Below are 22,030 nucleotides of genomic sequence, written 5' to 3'. Positions count from 1 at the left end.
AAGTGTGTTAAAATATTCATTGATCTCAATATTGTCATGAAAATAAGAAGGCAGAATTCAGCTCTGAAAATTAAACATGTTACGTTCAGACTCGATTATCCGAAGGCCTTGATAAAATTTTACTTCACTAATCAAATCTTTGGAAAATCCAATCACAAAACATTTATGTTCTAATATTTTTGATTGCTTAGTTTGAGTATGACCCCTAAACTACGCCAAAGTAATTTAGAATTCCTAAATCCAAGTAGGCGGCCAAACTGGCTGTGATGAAGTAGTGAAAAATGCATTTTGTAATTTAGTAAGCAATATTACTATTCAAACTAACTAACTAACATGGGGTCGCAGAACTTGAATTTGATGTTCAAAGTGAAAAAATAAAATAAGGCAGTTGGAAATATTTTTCAAAATTTATGTCGGCTCGTTCATAATCGGGCCGAAAAATTAGAAATTAGATTTTTTCAGGAATCTTCAAAAAAAATAATGAAAATAGAAGTTTAATCATCTGAACACAATTTGAAATGTATTTTCTTGATTTGAAAATGGTATGTAGCATGTTTGGGCTCGATTCAAAATATTTAGAATTGTTGTGAAATTCGAATGTACCCCAACAAGACATTTTTCTCAAAAAAATGTTTTCCTCGATACTTTAATTTTTAGAAATGCATTTTTAAACACTTTTTTCATTCAAATGTTAGTACCATGCCTTGTAACTTAAATTTCTATTTTAATTGTTGGCCTGAAGTCCGATTTTTTTGGTTGTTTGTTTTAAATATATTGAGTCGTTAGGGAGCGTTTTTTATTACGTAACGTTGTAGTTAGGGGGGGGGGGGGGGGGGGGTTTGGTCGAAAGCCGTGTTACACTCCATACAAACATTTTAAAATTTATAAAAAAAATTGGTAATAGGTGGGGAGGGGAGGTGGTAAAAAAATCATTTTTTTTGCGTTACGTAATAAAAGAACGCTTCCTTAAATATTCCTTTAAAAAATATGTGATCCAAGTTGGCAGCCAATATGGCGGTGGTGGAGTTTTAAGAATTTTCATTTCCATAGTTTTATTTATTACTGACTCAGGGCGTTTTCAAAAACACCCAAAAAGCCAAATTTCAAATTTTGTTAATTGGATTTTTTTTTTCTAAAAAAAAACACACACACAAATTTTACTGGTTAGGAGTCGCTCAAATTAGTTTTTTCTTACAAAAAAAATGATTTTTGATAATAATCACCCCTTTGTTTAATCTAAACTTTGGATTATTGAGACTTCGTTAAACCGAGATTGTAATTACACAATATTCCAAATGATTTAATTTATTTTTATTTTTTTCTTCGTCTTTTTAAACTGTTTTAAAAATATATATTGAAAAAATCCCTAAACATATTGTAGTACTGATAATTTTTATTCTCTATCTAAACTCATCACCAGAAAAAATCAGCAATCGTTCCAAAACGGTACACGCGGAAAGGAATTTTCACTTTTGCTCTGCGCATATTTCTTGTGCTGGCACAAGCAGAAGTCCACCAGCAGACAGCAACTAGTCGCAGTGAGAGAAGAGAGACGAACGCGCGCGCGTACGGATTTGTGCCACTTTCACGAGATACGCATACGACACATCATCAGTTGACCAATTGAAGAATCCTTCCTCGAAAATTTCAACGGAACATCACCACCACACCATGTCGCTGAGTAGAGTCTGGAACCTGCACCGGGCCGTGCTGCGGACAGCGCTGACCAGGGGTGCCACGATCGTCGGAACATCGTCGCGTAGTCCCGCAGTCACCTCGGCCCGGTTGCTCAGTTCCAGCTCGTTGGTTCGCGAAAAGCAGACAGCCTCGGCGGCGGCGGCCAAACCCGTCCAAAAGCAGCACGACTGGAACCGGGCCGTGAGCGAGGCGGAAAAGATCGTCGGCTATCCGACGTCGTTCCTGAGCTTGCGCTGGCTGCTGAGCGACGAGATTGCCAATGTGGCGCTGCACCTGCGGAAGCTGGTCGGAAGCAACCATCCACTGCTGAAAACGGCCAAGTAAGTTGGGCGATGTTGGGCTGTATGATAAGGCGTGGCCATGGTCATCCGGACAGGGCGACCTTGGAAGTCACGTCACGGTGCGTGGCGAGGGCTGGTGGACACAGAAAGGTGCGACGACGCTTTCTAGTTTTTTTTTTGCGTGAGTGTGTGCGCGCGCGCTTCACGTGCTTGCTCAACAACTGGGCAGACATCGCAGCATAGCTTATGGCTTATATTTGCGTCATGATCGCGGATTGATGATTCAAAGGTTTTATCTTTGAGCTTCAATGTGGTGAAGAGTTGAAGCAAAACCAGTTTGTTTAAAAAAAAAATTTATACTTTTACCTTTAATTATAAAATTTAAATGGGAATCTTTTTGCCACACCGATGCCGGTGTGCTCTCTTGAACTATGTAGATCGGTATCCCAGCAAGTTTAGTACAAAAGAGCACACCGGCATCGATACAGTAACTTTTTACAAATTGTGTATTTAACTTGACCATTAATTTCATTTTCTTATTGTTGCAATCTCGGTTGCAATCGTTTATTATTCGAACTTTAATTATCCAGTAGTTAGTAGCACACGTGTTATTTGATTTTCCTTAACTCCTCGACTGACAGCTCGTCCACAGGGTGCACCTGCACGTAGCGCACTCCTGAACCTCACAGGGTACCACATCTCCCTTCCTTTATTGATCGAGCGGAACATCAACGTAATCATCAAACTTCAGCGGACGTTTGCAAACTCGCTTTGGCCTTGACGGAATATTAGGGATATCAGCAGGCTTCGGTGAGGTATCCAATGGTGCTGGTGGAGAATCTTCCCGGAGTGGTTCCTGCGAAATAGAACAGTTAGATGGAGATGTTGATGAGCGAGTTGATGTTAGATCTACAGATTCCGCTGGCACTGAAGTTGGAATCTTTTTCAGATGCGAAGAGTTTCGCTCATAGGTTGTTCCACTATCCTCGCTCTGTACTGTGCAACGTGTACCAGATTTCCGTACAACAGTATACTCGACCGGAGAGTAGGTTGTCGTGAGCTTGTTTCCGGGTAGTAAATTTTGCATCAACACTTTATCCCCTTCTTGAATCGACGAAGGTCTCGCGTTCCGCTTGATGTTCTCACGGTCACAAGCATGTTTCTTCGCAATAGCATCGCGATCGCAGAACTCTTCGTTTGGCGGAGCGGTTTCAATTTCCCTCAAGAACGGAAGTTTGGTTCTAATCGTGCGTCCCAGCATCAACTCCGACGGTGTCTTTCCGGTTATGGAATGCGGCGTAGAGTAGTACATCGTCAAGTACTCGTCAAGGTCCTGCTTCCAGTCTCGTTTCAAGGCGTTACTGATCTGCAGCCGCTTCAGCAATGATCTGTTTTGCCTTTCGACCTCTCCATTTTGCTGCGGGAAGTACGGTGTTGTGTAGTTCAGGGTTATACCGCATCCCCTACAATAGTCCCGGAACTCCGAACTCAAGAACTGCTTTGCATTGTCGAGACTGATTGTCCTCGGGAACCCCAGCCGCTTGAAAATGGCACGGAGTCGATCAACGGTGTCCTTCGCTGTGATTTTGGTCATTATTTCGACTTCCTTATAGCGGCTGAAGTAGTCAACGATTACGAAGAGGTACTCCCCAGAAGGAAGCGGGCCAAGGAAATCGATGGCAACATCCACCCAAGCTTCCAGGGGCAGTGGTCTTCGTTGCATCGCTTCTGGTTTCTGCGGAAGTCCTGTTAGTCGGCAGCCCTCACAATCAGTAATCCATTTCTTGATGACCTTGTCCATTCCTGGCCACCATACTCTGTCTCTCAACCTCCGCTTCATTCCGGATTCTCCTGGATGTCCCTCATGTTCAAGGAATCTCCTGCGCAAACTTGACGGAACGATCATCTTGTTGCCCCTGACAACGAGCTCTCCGACCAATCCAAGTTCGTTTTGGAAGGTTTCGTACACTTTGATCTCCGGGTACTTCCAAATTCCTGAGCGCAAGCTATCCTTCACGAGGGTCAGCTCTTGATCGTGAATGGTCGCGTCCTCAATCTCACTAATATCGATCGCCGTTGATTCCAACACGGTCAGAATCAGGAACTTCTCATCAGGATCGATATCTTCGTTGTCATTGGAATGCACGGTTAGCCTCGACAAAGAGTCAGCAATGTTAGATGACCCTTTCCGGTAGACAACTCGGAACCTGAACGATTGTAGACGAAGAATCCATCGTTCGATCCTCAAGCATGGGCGTGATGTTGGTGAGAAAATTGCTTCGAGGGGTTTGTGGTCAGTCTCTAATTCAAACGTCCGACCGATGAGATAATGTGCAAATCGTTCGACCGCCCAAACCAACGCCAAGGACTCTTTCTCGGTCTGGCAGTATCGCTGCTCGGTAGATGTCAAACTTTTGCTTGCGTAGCAAATAAATTTTGGGCTGTCGTCGGTTGAGGATTCAAATTGCAACAAAACAGCGCCCAGTGCTACCGGAGATGCATCCGCGACGACTCTTGTACGAAGGGAGTTGTCAAAAAAACTCAAGTTCTTGACGTCCGAAATCATCGTTTTCAACCTGTAATTGAAATTTTAAGCATGCCAAGAAATACATGAAAAATATGAAAATCCACCTCAAGAAAGCCTGCTCGTGCTGATTTTCCCAGCTGAAGCTAACGTCTCGTTGAGTAAGCTTTCGCAGCGGAGCCGAAATTGTCCCAAGACCCGGCAAGAATCTTCCGACGTAAGTGACTAGTCCCAGGAAACTCCTAAGTTCTTCGACATTTCGCGGAGATCTGAAGGCTCGAATCGCTCGCACCTTATCGTCAGCTGGTCGTATGCCTTTGTCCGAAATGTGATGACCAAGGAAATCGAGCTCAGTCACTTTGAACAAACATTTCTTGAGATTCAGCAGAACGTTACGGCTCTTTAGTACGGTTAGCACCTTTTCCACACAACGATCGTGTTCTTCTTCTGTGCGTCCAAACACAATGATGTCATCGATGTAATGCACACAGTTGTCGCACCCCGCCAGTAGCTGTCCCATGATTTTCTGGTATTGTTCCGGGGCACAGCTGATCCCGAACATTAGTCGTTTGTATCGGTACATGCCGCGGTGCGTAATAAAGGTAGTAATCGAGCGTGACGTTTCCTCCAGCTCAATCTGGTGGAACGCGTCCTTGACGTCCAGCCGGGTGAAAAAATTTGCTGCGTTCATCCGAGGCAAGATATCGTCAACTGTCGGCATGACAAAGTGTTCCCGCTTGATCGCACGGTTCGCCTGGCGCATATCAACACACAGTCTCAAGTCGCCATTATCTTTAACCACCACCACCAAGGGTGAAACCCAGTCGCTGTACTGCTCTACCTTCTCGATTATGTCCGTAGATTCCAGTTGGTTCAGCTTCTCCTCAATGCGACTCAGCAGAGCAAGGGGTGGTCGTCTTGCTGGCTGAGCGACGGGAGTTACCGAGACATCAACCGAAATGCGGAGCTTAATTCCCTTCAGTTTGGGGAACGGGCTATTGTTCTCAATCTTGAAACATATTTAAGTTGATGAAAGAAATGACCTAGCAGTATTAAAATCAAACTTACCATCCAGGTCCGGTCATCTTGACCCGGCAGCCCAAGCCTTAGTACGTTGAGCTCCTGGGCGGTTTCCTTCCCGAGCAGCGGCTGGTTTCCATTTGCGACGACGTAGAATCGTGCTTCAGCCTGCATCTGTTGATTCTCATTCTGGATTTCGACTGTAGAATCAAACATTCCAATGACGCTGAGTGGTTGTGCGTCTTTGCCATATCCCCTGAACTGCTTGTCGACCTGCTTGGTAGCATTTCGAATTTCGATTCCTTGTACCTTCATACGCTTCCAAGTCGTGTCGTCAATTATGTTCTTGTTGCTTCCAGAATCAATCAGCACTTGCGTCATGATGCCTCCAATCTTGATCCACAGAAATTCGTCACCATCTCCGATGGAGAATATGAAACTTTTGTCTCCCCCCTCGTCATCGATGTTCTCATCATCTACTGGTCGTACTCGTTGAAAACTGCGCTTTGGTTTTGGGGTTGAGTTCGTAGCTCGGCTCACTGCGCCCTTCGCCATGACTGTTCGACATTTTTGCTCGTAGTGTCCAATTCTCTGGCAACGGTTACACTGGATGTTGAGCGCTGGACAACTTGGGTCATTTCCCAAGTGCCCGCGTTTGCCGCACCTTGAACACTCAACAGCGTGGTTCTTTGGTGGATGTGTGTGCATTCGGTTCACTTCCACCGGGACCAGGCATGGTTGACGACTACCGGACGGTCCTGCTGCTACCATCTGGCTGGCCTGATACTTCACGGATTCGTGCGTTGAGACAATCTTGAGGACATCATCCAGGCTGTTCTTGTCCGTTTGAAGTATCTTCTCCTTCAAGTCCGGCGGGGCAAACAATGTGATCTTGTCAATCACGCATATTTCGCGGCATTCTTGCTGTGTCTTGCCAAAGTTGCATTTGTTGGCCTGCTCTTGAGCTCTGAACAGGAACTTTTCGATGGACTCTCCTTGGTCTGGTTTCATCGTCCAGAAGATATTCCGCTCCATCGATTCGTGGTGCTTTGGAGCAAAGTAAGCGTCGAGCTTTTCAACGGCAACTTTGTACGGATCCACTCCATTCGTATCGTCCGCTTCCACGTCGGCTCCGGGGATTGTTTGGAAAACATCCTGAAGGTCAGGACCGGCCCGTGCCAGAAGAATGTACTTCAGTTTTGTTTTGTTCGTTTCTCCACTGGCAAAAACTGCATACTGGAAATTTCGCTTCCAGCGGACCCATTGGTCACGAACTTCGTTCGCCGGCAGCGTCTTGAATGTGAACGGGGGAATTTCGAACCTTTCCATCCTTGCTGGTTTCCTGAATCGTCTTGCCGAATCAGTTCCGAGAAAACATGTTTGTGGTGGACGACCTTCGTACGTCCTGCCTCTTCCGGCGCAGCTGGTACTGCTTCTAGCTTTCCTACTCCGTGCGGTGGATGTTCCGTCTAGCGAATGCCTTCGAGCGGCCAGATGCCTTTGCGCGGCGGATCCCTTCGACCGGCGGATGCCTTTGAGCGGCGGATGCCTTTGATCGGCGGATGCCTTCGACCGGCGGATGCCTTCGAGCGGCGGATGCCTTTGATCGGCGGATGCCTTCGAGCGGCGGATGCCTTTGAGCGGCGGATGCCTTTGATCGGCGGATGCCTTTGATCGGCGGATGCCTTTGAGCGGCGGATGCCTTCGTCCGGCTGCTTTAAAAAGCAAGATTAATTTTTATGTTTACGTCTTTTCCTTTTATGAATAACGAACAAATTCTTTCTTACCCTGGGTTCTAGAGCGCCCGCCTCGTCGCCAATGTTGCAATCTCGGTTGCAATCGTTTATTATTCGAACTTTAATTATCCAGTAGTTAGTAGCACACGTGTTATTTGATTTTCCTTAACTCCTCGACTGACAGCTCGTCCACAGGGTGCACCTGCACGTAGCGCACTCCTGAACCCGCACAGGGTACCACACTTATCATGAGTGGTTATACGGCAATACATCGTTTATGATTATTTTTGATATGTTTAATTTGATTTTTGGAAAATATCGAAAATCTGGACAACAAAAATTATCGAATTTGACAAAATTTTTTGGTAAAATGTAACGTTTTCTATTTATAGCTACTCTTGAGTATAAATTTTCTTTCAAAAATTATGAAATGAAAAATCTAGACATAGTTTTCGTACCGATCCGGCTTAAAAAAAGGTCATAAATATCACTTAAGTGGTCATAACCTAAGACAGACTTGCCAGATTTTCGATATTTTAGACTCGTTTGAAAGGTCTTTCAATTCACTATCCAAAAATATACAACATGGTGATTTTTGGTTCGATTTATGTTTATTTATCTAACATCCGGTTATTTGCCAAAACACATTTGTGTAAATAACTTTTGAACTACTAATCGAAATATAAATTTTGTAGAAACTCGATCTAAACTGAGTTAAATGCCAGTGCTGAGAAAACAGAGTTACAATTTTGGTAACACACAGACACATACACAGACACAGACAGACAATTGTTTAGTTTCTGATTCTGTATCGATGGATATACGTGAAGGTAGGTCTATAACTATCTGCTCTACAAATGAACAGCCCTACCCAGGGTGGCCACTCAAGTCGGGAAATCGGAAAAAGTCGGGATTGGGTCCTAAAATGAAGCTTAGATTGCTGATATTATTGTTTACAGCGATAAAGCTTATTTTTCTGAGTACAATGACCCTTTGTACGACCACAAAGAGTTTAAAACGGTTTTTAAAATCAATTTTGAAAAATTAACCTCGCGGTCCTTATTGACAGAAAAGATCCTACTTGACAGCTCGTTCCAAGGGGACCATAGTTGGTCCATCGAAAAAATGTTGTCTAGTCAACTTTTTTTTTGCATTAAAATGAAAAAAAAAGGGATCAGAAATGGTTTTTGATCGTGTTTTTACCGTTGTAGGGGCTTTAGTACCCAATTCGCCAAAATCCGCCAAAAATTGGGAAAGATTCGGGAATTTATGATTTTTTTTTGTCAAAAAGTCGGGAAAAGTCGGAAATTCCAAGCATACTTGTTTGAAAATAAATTTAAAATCTTGAATAATTTTGTGATAGTTTGTACAATTTTCAAATTAAAACGAAGTTGACTTTATAGCTGTCGGCCACCATTGCACAGTGGGGCAAGGTGGCAATCTAGCGGGACAAAATTAATAGCGCTCTGGGGTTACGTCCTAGAGCTTCGGTGTCTTCAGCAAAGTTGCTCAGAAAAATCAGGGCTACATTTTGGTACTAAAATGTAGTTCCAATTTTGGCCGCATAGGTGGCGCTGAAATCTAACTTTTTCCAGTGACCTCCTAGCGAGTTGGTGTCTTCGACAAAGTTGTAGATCTCGCCAAATTACGTATAGTCACGGAACATTTCAAAATTCTCAAAAATAACTGCATAAAGTTACAGTTTGTTTAAAAAATAGTTATAATTAAGCTATGAATATTCAGTCAATCTAGCAGGACAAAATTAATAGCGCTCTGGGGTTACGTCCTAGAGCTTCGGTGTCTTCAGCAAAGTTGCTCAGAAAAATCAGGGCTACATTTTGGTACTAAAATGTAGTTCCAATTTTAGCCGCATAGGTGGCGCTGAAATCTAACTTTTTCCAGTGACCTCCTAGCGAGTTGGTGTCTTCGACAAAGTTGTAGATCTCGCCAAATTACGTATAGTCACGGAACATGTCAAAATTCTCAAAAATAACTGCGTAAAGTTACAGTTAGTTTAAAAAATAGTTATAATTAAGCTATGAATATTCAGTCAATCTAGCAGGACAAAATTAATGGCGCTCTGGGGTTACGTCATAGAGCTTCGGTGTCTTCAGCAAAGTTGCTCAGAAAAATCAGGGCTACATTTTGGTACTAAAATGTAGTTCCAATTTTGGCCGCATAGGTGGCGCTGAAATCTAACTTTTTCCAGTGACCTCCTAGCGAGTTGGTGTCTTCGACAAAGTTGTAGATCTCGCCAAATTACGTAAAGTTATCGAACATGTCAAAATTCTTAAAAATAACTGTGCAAAAAAACAGTTAGTTTCAAAAATAAACAAATTAGCTTGCGGGCCAAATGTACAAAAAAAAATAAAATTACGTTATTTTCATTTAAAAGACTAAAATATTATCTATCACTTGAAGTTTTTTTAATTTCTGTTATTTTTTGGAAATTTTTAGTATTTAAAAATAATAGAAAACAGAAAATAACAGTTGTCTATCAGTTTTGTTGATTTTATTGTTTTAGGTGTTTGAAAAGGTATTTAGTTTAATGTTCTTGTGTTTTTATTGATATTTGAGACCATTTTTAGGTGACATAAAATCTGAACAATTTATGTAGTGGCGTAATTTTATATTTCAATCAATTGTAACGTTTTGGACGTTATTTTGCAACATTTAGACTTTGGCCATGGTCGAGTGGAGGCAAAAAAAAATTAAAAGAAATATAAAAAGTGAGATTACAAGCCAAAATTTAAACATTTCAATAAAAAAAATGGTTATAGAATGTATTATACAAAAGTACTCTTGATTTGCAATCATTATTTTCAAAAAATATAAGATTCGGCAATAAAAAAACATTTTAGCGATACTGTTCATCTAAAATTTAATTAAATTAAAATTGTTTTTGAATAAACCCGAACATGTACAAAATTATTCTTAACGCAGAGCAATTCATTTTAAATGGATTTCAGCTGACTGCACATAAGTTTCCATTGAAAGTTTGATTTTTTTTTTGAACAAATATGCTCTACCTCTGATTTGGGGGTGGTGACAAAAGCATAAAAACATACAGTATGTAAAAAAGTATGTTTTAAGCCAAACATAGATCTAGGGTTTTTTCTCAAAATATTTTCCCTAAAAGAGCACTCAGCTAGCAAAATCTAAACGTAGAAATATGTATCCTCCCTGCAAAGGCTTATGAATTGATCTCAGTGAAAGGTTCTCCAAATCTCTGAATTGCAAATGTAACATCCTGGAACAGAACTGCTAAATTCTAATAAAAACACAAATTGAAATAGAAAAAAGTATGTTTACTCCCCTTGGGCACTATGCACAAATTGTGATGAAACATGTAAACAATTTAAAGTTTGACAGAAACCTAGTACCTTTTGTTCAGAAACTCATGCCGAATATTTTGCTACAAAAAGTTCATGAAAAGATGATTTCAAAAAAAAGTTATATAACAAATACTATTACAAAAATCAAAAATGGTGCGAAAAAAATGTGTACACTTTTCGAAAAATTAACATACATAAAGTTATTTGTTGACATATCACCATAAATTCAGTCTCCCAACTCCAAATAGGCATCTTTGACTGGTTAAAAAATAATTTGGATTGAATATAAAGTTTACTAACTACTTAGTATAAATGTTTATATACTTCTGGAAATTCTATATAAAACTTATCTAAACTTAATTTTGCATACTTTTAATTTAACTAAATGTCAATATCTTACCATAGAATTGCTAAATAAACTTTTTGAATCGTATACTGGTTCGGATGCGACGAAGTACTAAGTAATTTTGACGAAGTTTATAAGAAATTTTGTCCTGCTAGATTGACTGAATATTCATAGCTTAATAATAACTATTTTTTAAACTAACTGTAACTTTATGCAGTTATTTTTGAGAATTTTGACATGTTCCGTGACTATACGTAATTTGGCGAGATCTACAACTTTGTCGAAGACACCAACTCGCTAGGAGGTCACTGGAAAAAGTTAGATTTCAGCGCCACCTATGCGGCCAAAATTGGAACTACATTTTAGTACCAAAATGTATCCCTGATTTTTCTGAGCAACTTTGCTGAAGACACCGAAGCTCTAGGACGTAACCCCAGAGCGCTATTAATTTTGTCCTGCTAGATTGACTGAATATTCATAGATTAATTATAACTATTTTTTAAACTAACTGTAACTTTACGCAGTTATTTTTGAGAATTTTGACATGTTCCGTGACTATACGTAATTTGGCGAGATCTACAACTTTGTCGAAGACACCAACTCGCTAGGAGGTCACTGGAAAAAGTTAGATTTCAGCGCCACCTATGCGGCCAAAATTGGAACTACATTCTAGTACCAAAATGTATCCCTGATTTTTCTGAGCAACTTTGCTGAAGACACCGAAGCTCTAGGACGTAACCCCAGAGCGCTATTAATTTTGTCCCGCTAGATTGCCACCTCGCCCCACTGTGCATTGTTAGTACCAACCACTAGTATCTTCCTTTTGTCTACAAGGACTTCGCCGCCCTGGGCTCCTAAGTGTATGAAAGTATGGCACGGAGCGACGGCGCCGAATACCCATATTTACACAAAGAATTTTAGAGCGCCCGCCGCGGGATTCGAACCGGCGACCTCTGGATTGTGAGTCCAGTGCGCGGTTCGATTGATCCACACGGGCGGGCAATTTTCAAATTAAATTCACTCAATTCTGCTTTAGTAACTTACTTTAAATTCAAGGTTCTTTTCACTATTTCAATATATTTGAGTATGGAAAAGCTGTTTAAGACATTCAAAATCTTAATAAATATTGGATGCAGTTGACACAGGTTTTCATAATATTTTTTCAAGAATCAAATGATCTCTATTCATTTTTGTTTATCAACAAAAGGTAAAGTTAACTAAAATAAAATAGAGCTTAATGCCCAGCTTAGAGTTATGATTCTATTTCATTTTGACACATAGATTGAATATTTGAATACAGATTCCAACTTGAGTTAGGCAATGGTTTTTTTTTGTAAATATTTTTAATTGTTTAAATAAATGAATTAGGTAATCTCAAATATTATTTTTTCCAAATGTTGCCCTTGAACATTTTTTAGTGGCTATGAGTAAATTACATTCTATAGATAAAGCCTGATTTTCAGTTTTCCGAAACTTATATATCGAATAGAATCCAAAATTGAAAAACTTTTTTACGTTTTGAAAACATGGAGAAAATATTGAAATTAAAAAAAACAATAATCCAATAAATTTTGAGTTATTGCAAAATTGTTTAAAACAATTGTCTCTTCAAACATTTTGCTTAAAATAAGCGGGAAAAATAGGAATGAAATGAAAAAGTACCGTAAACCGGGGTGACTTTGATAGGATTTCAATTTGTTTTTGTAATATTTTCCAACAGGTAAGGTTTTTCTCAAGATTATTATTTTTAAAACATGTACTGGGGTAGGTCTCACAAAGTCCATGCACTATTTTGGAAAAAAAAAGTTTTTGCAATAGTGTTTAGAAATATAGTTACGTTAAAAAAAAAAACGAAGTTGACTTTATAGCTGTCGGCCACCATTGCTAGTACCAACCACTAGTGTCTTCCTTTTTATCTACAAGGACTTCGCCGCCCTGGGCTCCTAAGTGTATGAAAGTATGGCACGGAGCGACGGCGCCGAATACCCATATTTACACAAAGAATTTTAGAGCGCCCGCCGCGGGATTCGAACCAGCGACCTCCGGATTGTGAGTCCAGTGCGCGGTCCGATTGATCCACACGGGCGGAGTTACGTTAAAAATCTTAGTTTAAATTCCGGGGTGACTTTGATAGTCATAGATTTTCTTGTCAAAATCATATTTAAGATGTTCAAACTTTATTTGTACATTAAATGTACCATCACTAAAGTAGCAGATATAGTTTTTAAGAAAAAAAATCAATGTTTAAATTTAGTTAACTAAATTTATAAGCTTTTTAATAAAATTTGTTAAAACTAGTTTTGTTTATAAAATTATCGATTTATATTGCATTTTATACTGAATTCGAAGCACGAATCACAAGTTTTCACATTTTACATGAAATTTGTTCAACTGAGATTGCCTATAAATTTGGATTTTTTTTTAATTGTGTTTTAAAAACACATATTATTTATTATTTACAAACTTATTTATCCATCTCATAGTGGAAAATTGTCCAAAGCATCCGAATATGCATTCCGTTTTCCGATTCAAAATCATATTCATTGAGAAAATGATGACACTTTGAGAAGTTTAAAATAATGACTTTCATCAACATTTTCTTAACTATAGTTAACTAACTTTTTAAGCTTTTCAAAATTTTATGAAAAGTTCTTCTCGTGGTACTTTGAACACTTCTCTACCACGGTCAGTATGATTCTAAACCATTTCTTACGTATTTTAATTGTATTCTTCATTTTGCGGAAAAATTGCAAACCTATCAAAGTCACCCCGGCTATCAAAGTCACCCCGTTTTACGGTATCCAAAACTATACGTTTGCCAATTTAAAAAATAATATCTTGACTTTTTTTTGATAAGGTCCTATAAACAAATGTAAACATTGAGTGTATCCCGCTTACTCCGATGGACTTTGACATAAGGTGTGAAAGGGATACACTCAATGTTTACATTTGTTTATAGGACCTTATCAAAAAAAAGTCAAGATATTAAAGTTTTAAGTATTGATGAACTTTCGATTTTTTTCAATGACTAACTGTTTGCGTTTATAAAATGAAACATAATATTGAATTTTCATTTTTAAAGTATTTTTTTAATTTGTTGTTGAGTTTTTGTTTTTACAAAATTGCCAATAGCTGGATTTCTTTAAATTAATTTAGATTTTTTTTCGGTGGTTGATATTGACTTTTCATATAGAAAGTTTTTTGTTTGAAATCATTCTTTAGATAAGAAATGCCTATTATTTGAGCTTTCTGGAAAAGCCTAGCAAAAGTCGGGAATTTGAAAATGGGATTTGAGTGGTCACCCTGCCGCCACCTTAGTGAGGAAGGCAAAACGGTACATTTTTCAAACCTGACCTTCACAGATCCTGTAATCCTGAGATAAAAAAAAAACCTCCGTGAAATGTTGTCACACTTTATATGAAAAAGGTTTCAATCTTGTCGCGCTGTCTTGACACACCCTTAAAATTGCTGTAAGTGCAACAACTGGCCAAATGGATTTCAGGTCAGAACGCGTTTGACACACGTACATGCAGGACTACTGTAAACATTTTTAATTATAACTCGGGAATCCGGCAACTAACTTCAACCAAACTTTGGTAAAATGCACAGAATAGTCTACCAAACAAAACTTTTTTGTTATTGTTTACATTGTTTGCTCTATTTTTTGTTTATTCAAGGTCAAACATTGAAATGTGTTTTTCTCGGAACGTCCCGAAAAGTCCATTCGATTAGCAAATCCTTTCTCAAGATACAGAATTTCATACATTTACATACCTATTTTGTATAACCGGCCCAAAAATTGTATGGAGAATTTTATGGTTAAAACAAATGATGCAAAATTACTTTTGTTTTGACATAGGGTATGCATGGACAAAGTTTCAGTAGAAATCAAAAAATGAAGATTTTGAAAATCGCGAAAAAAAATGCAAAATTGTAGAGAAGTGAATTTGATCAGAACCTTTATTAATTTCAATTCAATTAAATTCATAAGTAAACAATAAATTTCGTATTTCTTATAACCTAACAAAGTTTTGGAGTCCCTTTCAATTATGATTTGTTCTATACACTCAACCCCTGGTGGTTGGTCACTTTTTCGTTTGACACTTTTTTAGTTTATACTCCGTTGGTTGGTCAAAGTCAAACTAAAAAGTGACGAGCTGTCCCACATGGCGCTTACGCACACTATCAAAACAAACGTTTGATAGTGTGTGTGAACTCCGTGTAGAAGGGGTGTCAAACTAAAAAGTGACCCCGTTCGTTTGACAACAGTTGGTGTTTGAGTGTATTCATTTTGATGTAATTGAATATTCTAACAATAGATTTGGTAAAAGAAGGAAAATAAAAAAAAAAACTTTCGGGATTTGCTAAGATTTTGTCTTTTGACGTCGAAAAACTTCGCTGCACAAGACAGCTAATCCATTGTAGATGTACTTCACCATTAGCTTACTGAGAGCTTGGAATTGTTCTGCCTTGTTCCGGCAGACATGAATTCTCCAGCAGGTGCGGAAAACTCGGGGAACTTTATTAATTAAAAAAAGTTGTATAAAAAATAAACAAATTGTTCCTTTGTGGTTAATTCCAGAGTTCTCATCTACAACGGCAAGAACAACATGCAAGCATGGGGTCTCATCGTGCTGCTCGTCTCGAAAGCCGTTGGCCACGCTCCGTCCGTTCCGGATCTGGAGCAGGACAAAAGTGCCGGCGTGTTGCACTCGCAGCGAGCGCTAGCCGAAATAACCGAAATGATCCGGACGGCTCACCTGGTGCACCAGGGTCTCGTAAATCTGCAACCGTTGGCCAACGCCGGCAACGAACTCAGCGGTGACAGTGACATGATCTTTGGAAACAAAATCGCGCTGCTGAGTGGGGATTACTTGCTGGGAAACGCGTGTCTGCAGTTGGCCGGATTGAGGAATCAAACCTTGATCGAACTGATTTCCTCCTCGCTGCGGGACATGGCCGAGTCGAACTTTATCGGTGATCGTGACGTGCAGAACAACCCGTTGCCGACGGCCCCCGGGGGACAGCCAAGTGCGGTTCACGCGAGTGGAGATTTGGGCTTCGGGGATCTGGAGGACAATACTCAGCCGATGAGTATCAAGGACGTCATGGGGAACCCGGAGAAGGAGTGGTCACTGCGTCACATTCTGGGCGCGGGAAGTTTGCTCGGCAAGAGCTGCCAGGGCGCGTTGATCCTGGCCGGACAGGCGGTCGAGCTGCAGAAGCAGGGCTACCTGTTTGGAAAGCATCTGTCTCTGGCGTGGCAGGCTTGCATCGATTTGGAGCCGTTCAGCAGTCCCAATTTGCCACCAGGTGAGGAGAATTTGAACGATTTAAATGTTTTATCCAGTGTTTCTAATCCATCCCCCATTTCAGGAACAACGTTCAGTCTCGTGTCCGCGCCCGTTCTGTTCCACCTGGAGCACGACCCCAGCCTGTACGAGGAAATCAAAAAGGGCCAACAGTCGGTGGACGACATCGACTACGCCAAGATCCACGCCGAGGTGATCAAGGGGCCGGGGCTGGACAAGACGCGCGCCCTGCAGAAGAAGCACAGCCTGGCGGCGATGACGGTGCTGAACGAGTTGCCCCCGTCGGATGCGCGGACCGCGCTGCAGAACATCATCCTGGCGATGCAGGACTTGTAAGACGACCTTGCGTGAAACCCGAGGGAGGGAGATTCTTCGATTTTCTTTGCGTTTGAGGAAGAAAAAGTGCGAGGAAAACTGAGCAAAAGTGAAGAAGTACCATTCCGTCCAGTGTTTGTAAAGGAACGTTTAGTTAGATGCTACGTTTTAGGGTTACATATGAATGCGAACAAATTGAGTTTAGTGGAAAAGGTGGCATTAAACTACTCCGTGCTAGTTTATTCGTTCACGGTCGTAATACTGAGAGTACTACCTAGATGCTAGTTTTTAAGAGGTGATTGTGTTTGCTCTATACTTCGAATTATATTTATAACTGTTGACTTTTTCTAAGGATTGTTTTGTTTAAATTCAGAGGTAATATCACAGCTTTATTTGGTTTCTTTGAGTTTGTTGGTAAATACATCTTAAAAAATATTAGTAAAATCCTGTATAAATAACTCCTTTGGCATCATGGTAAAATATCTTCCTCCTCCGAGGTCGAACTATCGATGACCTGCGAGCTGTTGTGTCGTGACTGTAGGTGCCGCTGCAAGTCCCTCCGCCGTGCCAACTTCTTCCCGCACAGATTACACTCGTACAGCGAACTGTCGTGCTGCCGGTGTAGCCGGATGTGTTTGTTCAGATTACTCGGATCGCCAAACGGTCGCAAACAGTACTGGCACTTGAGCGGTTTAAATCCGGTGTGAGTGCGAATGTGAATTTTCAGCCCGTACTTTCGCGAATACAGCTTCCCGCAGTAGATGCAGATGTGGCCCTGCTTCGACGATCCCATGTTGCTGACGATGGTCTCCAGGTGGGCCGCCGTCACCATGGTCGATTCGTCCACCAGCGGGTGATGGTGATGATGGTGGTGTACACTGTGATGATGCGGGGGAGACTTGTTTAGTGGCGGGACCGGTGGCGGAGATCGTTCCACCTTGACGGCGTGCGAGGTGGCTGTGAGGACGGGTCGGAAGGCGGAACTTCGCCACGGTGTAAAGTCTCCACAGCCGGGGTTGTCGGTGAAGCCATACCGGGTTGTGCTGTGGAGCAGACGTTGCCACAGAGAGGACATGGACTGCTGGCCGCAGCTGGTGGCCATGTGGATTTTGAGCGGGTTTGGGTACTCGTAGCATTTCCGACACACGTGGCAAACGTAGCAGTTTTGGCCTGAAAAGGGGAAGAAAGTTGTGGTTAATTTGAGTTGCAATTTTGATAGGTTTTTTTTGTAAAGTACTTGTTTTTGGAACGTTAAAAATCCAATATTTTATTCTAAAAAATACATCCCAAAATGCTTTAAATAGTTTTTCAACTGTCAAAAATGTATATATGAATTTATAAAACAGTCCAGATTTGATTATTACAATTTTCAACTAACTTAGAAACCTTGGATAATGCATTTTCTTAACTTTTTATCACCGCCATTGTGGATTTAGAATTTCCAAATAGACTTTATTGAAAAAATATTTTAGCTCAACGTCCCAAAACAAGAAGATTAAAAGTTTATTTTTTCGTGGCTCGATCATCTGAAAATTCAATTATCAGATGTTATTTTTTCCCGAGGACTTCGGATAATCCATTCTGACTTGTAATATATATTTTCTAAAAGTGTTTAGTCTTTTCCCCAATTCTTGCAATTGAAATAATTATTAAATGCCTAAAAATGTGTTATTTAATTGAGTATTTTAAAAATAAATATCATGCCTTTAAAATTGTAAAATTTGATTTTACAAGTTTTTTTCAAGCAAATTAAATACCAAGAAAACATATGATTTTCCCCCTGATCTTCAAAACGTTATAAAAGCCATTTGTCAATTCGATCTTTTTTCCATTCGACATTCAACCTTTCGTCATAAATTCTTGTTTTAATAATAAAATATGAATGGTTGAATATGTTTTTTTTTGTAGTGATCCCAATCTCAATTTTTGTTGTAAATTTGTACAAATTTGTAGATGGACTTGCAATCATATAGAAACAATTTAATCATCATTTTCTTGCGTTAATAATCATAAAAATCATGTTTTTGAGGTTTTTTTTTTCAAGTTTTTTGGAAACAATTCAATCTTTAAATTTGGCATAGGAATACAAATTTTAAAAAATTGCATCGGCTTAAATGAGATTTTTCTAGCGATGACCTACACATATTTTTAAAGGTTTGTGTCACTTCTCTCCCTTAACAAAATTGATCGAAAGCAGGGAACAAAAAAAATTAAAGCGTTTAACAAAAATTCTATTCTTTTTAATCACTGCTGAGAGTAATTTGAAAGTCAACTTTTCTGTATTTTATGTATTTTAATTATAATATGTATTTTCCAAGTGGTTTTTGGAAGGCCCCTAATTTGAGCTATGTGGATACAACTTTGAGCATTGTCAATATTGCAATTCGATGAAAATTAAAAAAAACTCACGTTGAATATTGGCCGGCGTCAGGAACGGAATCTGCATTAGTGCGGCCACATCCTCCGAGAACCACAGCTGCAACTCCTCCTCCGCGGTCACATCCCGAATCAACCTCAGCCGTATCAACTGGCTCTGGGTCAACTCCAACACCGCGTTGTAACTCCTCACATCACTTGCCAGCTTGATGGACCGTATCCAGTTGCAGCTCTTCATTACACTGTCCGCCTCGTTCGGGGTTAGCAGTCCCGTCGAGCTGGACTTGCGGATCGTAATCCGGCGGCCACTTGGGATGGCCGTTTTTTGGCAAATTTCCTCCACCGGGTACGCCTTGGACACTGAATCCGCCGGCAGGAATCCCAAGGCACTGACACTGACTTCACTGTCCAAATCCGGTTGGGAAAAGCTCACACTAAGTTCGAGGTCACACTTGGCCGGAGCGAACGGAACCACGGCCATCGGAGAGGACGAAAGACTACTGCTCCGAGGCAGCAACATTGAGGACGGTGGCGATGGAGTTGCCGGATACATTGTCCCAGCAGGAGAACCTTTCACTTGCTCGATCGACATCGATCTGAAGTCGGTTCCGGCCGGGGTGCAATATTTTATACCACAACATTTTGGCAAATGAACCCCACGTGCAACCCTCGCGACAAGGATAAACATCCTGAAATCCTCTCCGACGATTATTCAAGGGACGTGTTTGTGTGTCAAGCGACTCTAATTGATCCTGCCGGGGTTGGCCAGGCCACAGAGCTGGCTGTAACAAGTGCAAAAAATCTCACGACATTCCGCAAGGGCACTCCTGCCGAAAAAACACATAATAGTTTTTAAATGAATTGATAAAGATCAACACACACACAGCACCCCTCATCTCACAGCAAGTCCCTTTAATACAGACTCTTAGTCCTTGGTCCTAGCTGATGGGTGCGGCACTTGCTCTTCCCCGTCAGCCACCCCCTCGGGATGTTGTGCGTTAAATCACCGCATGTGCATCAGCTCGCACGTCGACGCGCAGGATGTCGCCAGCAAGCCAGTTTTCGCGTTGATGGCACTGGGTGGGAATTTCAGGTTTCAATGAAGTTTTTTATTTCTTTTGATCATGGTGTAAAGTTACTTTTCCGTATTTTTGTTTTAATATCGCCAAAGGGAAATTCTGACATTTTTTATGTTCATAGAAGCCATTTTATCATTTCTTGGCTTTGGCAGATTTTGCTTAACCCTTACTAAAGAATAGTCAAAAAACAAAAATGAAATAGTTGGTTTAATCGACCTTTAAGAAAACTTTCAAAATATAGCAGTAATAGGATTTTTTTTTGTGTTTCCTGAAATTGTTTTTGATCCATGACAAAAAAATTACACTTCAAATTCGTAATAAGGCCAAAGCTAATTTTATTTCAAGTTTTTGTCAAAAATTCCCACAAAAAATAAGGGGCAAACAATTGTTTAATTTCCTACAAAAGCACATAAAATTGTTTTTTTAATTACATATTTTTTGTATTTTTGAAACTGGCATTGAAAAATATCTTAAAACTTCAGGGCAACTATAAAAACGTAGAAGTCAACTATCTGTCAAAATAAACAAAGTTTAACCAAAAAAATCGGTTTAATGACAAATAAATAAAAACAATAATAAACTTTACTATCGCAAGTACTTTACGGGATTGTTGTTTTTTGCACCCACTTACATCTCAATCAGTTCGCTTTGTAATTGTTGTTGATGTTTGACTACTTTGTAACTGGGCCACTAAAAAAGTACTGTATTGTAAAAAATAATAATTTTCAAATCCGTCATGAAACTACTTACTTTTCCTTTAATTTTCAAGCGACGAAACGGCCTTCTTTTCTCTACCAAAAATAACAAAAAGGAAAATTAAAACCTTTCAATAGTAGAACTTTTCAGCACTGAAATGGGTGCTGAAAAGTTGAAATTTTCAGCATTTGTATCGAAAAGTAACACTTTTCAATATTTTTGGTTTTGAACGGTGAATTAATAAACTACTATTAAAAGATTCGATTAAAAAAGTTTTTCAAAAGTAGCACAAAAGTTATTTTTTTTTAATTGAATGAGAAATTCTCTAGAATTTCGCAAATTGACTTTTCTTTGACTTTTTTTTTCATTTGCATGAAACTTTGTCCATAGATTTCTTTTGCAGAAAACGGTTTTTTGGGTTATTTTAAGCATCTGTGCTGATTTTAAGCGAAATTAGTTGAGATTACCCTATTGATACCCGGGGCTGAAGCTTGTGAAAATATATGTTCGTACATAAATGCCATTTTTAAATCGATAATAACTTTTCAGGATCAAGTTTTACAGCTATGGTATGTTATAAAAAGTTGTAGAGCATTAAATTTTCGATAAGAATCTCACTTCTGGGGATATTTGGATGAATGTAACGCACCGTGCACCGTGACCAAACGGTAAGAAAGTTCGGGTTTTAATACATTTTTTCGATTTTTCCCATGCAAACTTCACCTTCGAGTATAAATGCGTAAATGTTGACCGATTTTGCTCATATTTGGCCCAGTGTCCTTAAATAGCTCAAGGAATAATCTTAATAGTAGTTTATGCAACAAGTTGCAAAAAGAGGATTTTTTCAGCACGAGTCGTACATTTATCCAACGAGGTTCCCCGAGTTGGATAAATACGAAGAGTGCTGAAAAAATCAAGTTTTGCAACGAGTTCCATACAACATTTTTTGCAATTCCGAAAAACACCCATTGAGTGAAATTTGAAGTCAAATTTTCATGTATTTTGTCAATAAATCGTTTTAATCAAAAAAATGTTGAAAAGTGTTACTTTTCGAAACAAGTGCTGAAAAGTTCAACTTTTCAGCACCCATTTCAGTGCTGAAAAGTAGAACTTTTCAGCATTTATTTTGAAAAGTGTTGCTATTCGATTCTGTTATTTATGTTACAGAAAAGTAGGCTATTTCGTCGTTCAAAAATGACAGGAAAAGTAAGTAGTTTCACGACGGAATTGCAAAAAGTATTTTGGGCACCCTATTCTTCATACAAGTCTCTACACAAATTTGGGGAATGTCCATTTTGTATCATGAGAAGCC

General features: G+C 39.7%; 3 protein-coding genes across 3 annotated transcripts; 1 reads left to right on the top strand and 2 right to left on the bottom strand.

Moving 5' to 3' along the window:
- Positions 1–1,552: 1,552 nt before the first annotated feature.
- Positions 1,553–16,918, top strand: LOC120427570 (all trans-polyprenyl-diphosphate synthase PDSS2). The gene is made up of 3 exons (XM_039592445.2): positions 1,553–2,018; positions 15,523–16,253; positions 16,317–16,918. Exons 1-3 carry the CDS (start codon positions 1,672–1,674, stop codon positions 16,586–16,588), a joined length of 1,350 nt encoding a protein of 449 aa, XP_039448379.1. The 5' UTR covers positions 1,553–1,671; the 3' UTR covers positions 16,589–16,918.
- LOC120427568 (uncharacterized protein K02A2.6-like) lies at positions 2,672–3,835 on the bottom strand. Its single transcript, XM_052710353.1, has 2 exons — positions 2,893–3,835; positions 2,672–2,835 (listed from the first exon to the last, which is right to left on the bottom strand). The coding sequence occupies exons 1-2, from the start codon at positions 3,817–3,819 to the stop codon at positions 2,689–2,691; spliced, it is 1,074 nt and encodes a 357-aa protein (XP_052566313.1). The 5' UTR covers positions 3,820–3,835; the 3' UTR covers positions 2,672–2,688.
- A 17-nt stretch (positions 16,919–16,935) lies between the features above and the next one.
- LOC120427564 (telomere zinc finger-associated protein) lies at positions 16,936–19,496 on the bottom strand. Its single transcript, XM_052709866.1, has 3 exons — positions 18,977–19,496; positions 17,805–17,888; positions 16,936–17,737 (listed from the first exon to the last, which is right to left on the bottom strand). Exons 1-3 carry the CDS (start codon positions 19,494–19,496, stop codon positions 17,037–17,039), a joined length of 1,305 nt encoding a protein of 434 aa, XP_052565826.1. The 3' UTR covers positions 16,936–17,036.
- Between the last annotated feature and the right edge of the window lie 2,534 nt (positions 19,497–22,030).

The sequence above is a fragment of the Culex pipiens genome, chromosome 3, assembly GCF_016801865.2.
Source record: "Culex pipiens pallens isolate TS chromosome 3, TS_CPP_V2, whole genome shotgun sequence".
NCBI lineage: Eukaryota > Metazoa > Arthropoda > Insecta > Diptera > Culicidae > Culex > Culex pipiens.
This window is presented reverse-complemented; position numbering and strand designations above follow the sequence as displayed.

Bases quoted from the DNA above. Each gene is read 5' to 3' on its own strand.
- LOC120427570 (XM_039592445.2), top strand. From the start codon at position 1,672: ATGTCGCTGAGTAGAGTCTGGAACCTGCACCGGGCCGTGCTGCGGACA. The intron at 2,019-15,522 runs GTAAGTTGGGCG...GGTTAATTCCAG, and splicing joins CCACTGCTGAAAACGGCCAA to AGTTCTCATCTACAACGGCA. The intron at 16,254-16,316 runs GTGAGGAGAATT...CCCCCATTTCAG, and splicing joins CAGTCCCAATTTGCCACCAG to GAACAACGTTCAGTCTCGTG.
- LOC120427568 (XM_052710353.1), bottom strand. From the start codon at position 3,819: ATGAAGCGGAGGTTGAGAGACAGAGTATGGTGGCCAGGAATGGACAAG. The intron at 2,836-2,892 runs GTAGATCTAACA...TCTATTTCGCAG, and splicing joins CTTCAGTGCCAGCGGAATCT to GAACCACTCCGGGAAGATTC.
- LOC120427564 (XM_052709866.1), bottom strand. From the start codon at position 19,496: ATGTATCCGGCAACTCCATCGCCACCGTCCTCAATGTTGCTGCCTCGG. The intron at 17,889-18,976 runs GTGAGTTTTTTT...TCATATATACAT, and splicing joins GACGCCGGCCAATATTCAAC to TTTTGACAGTTGAAAAACTA. The intron at 17,738-17,804 runs GTACTTTACAAA...TCCCCTTTTCAG, and splicing joins TTTTAACGTTCCAAAAACAA to GCCAAAACTGCTACGTTTGC.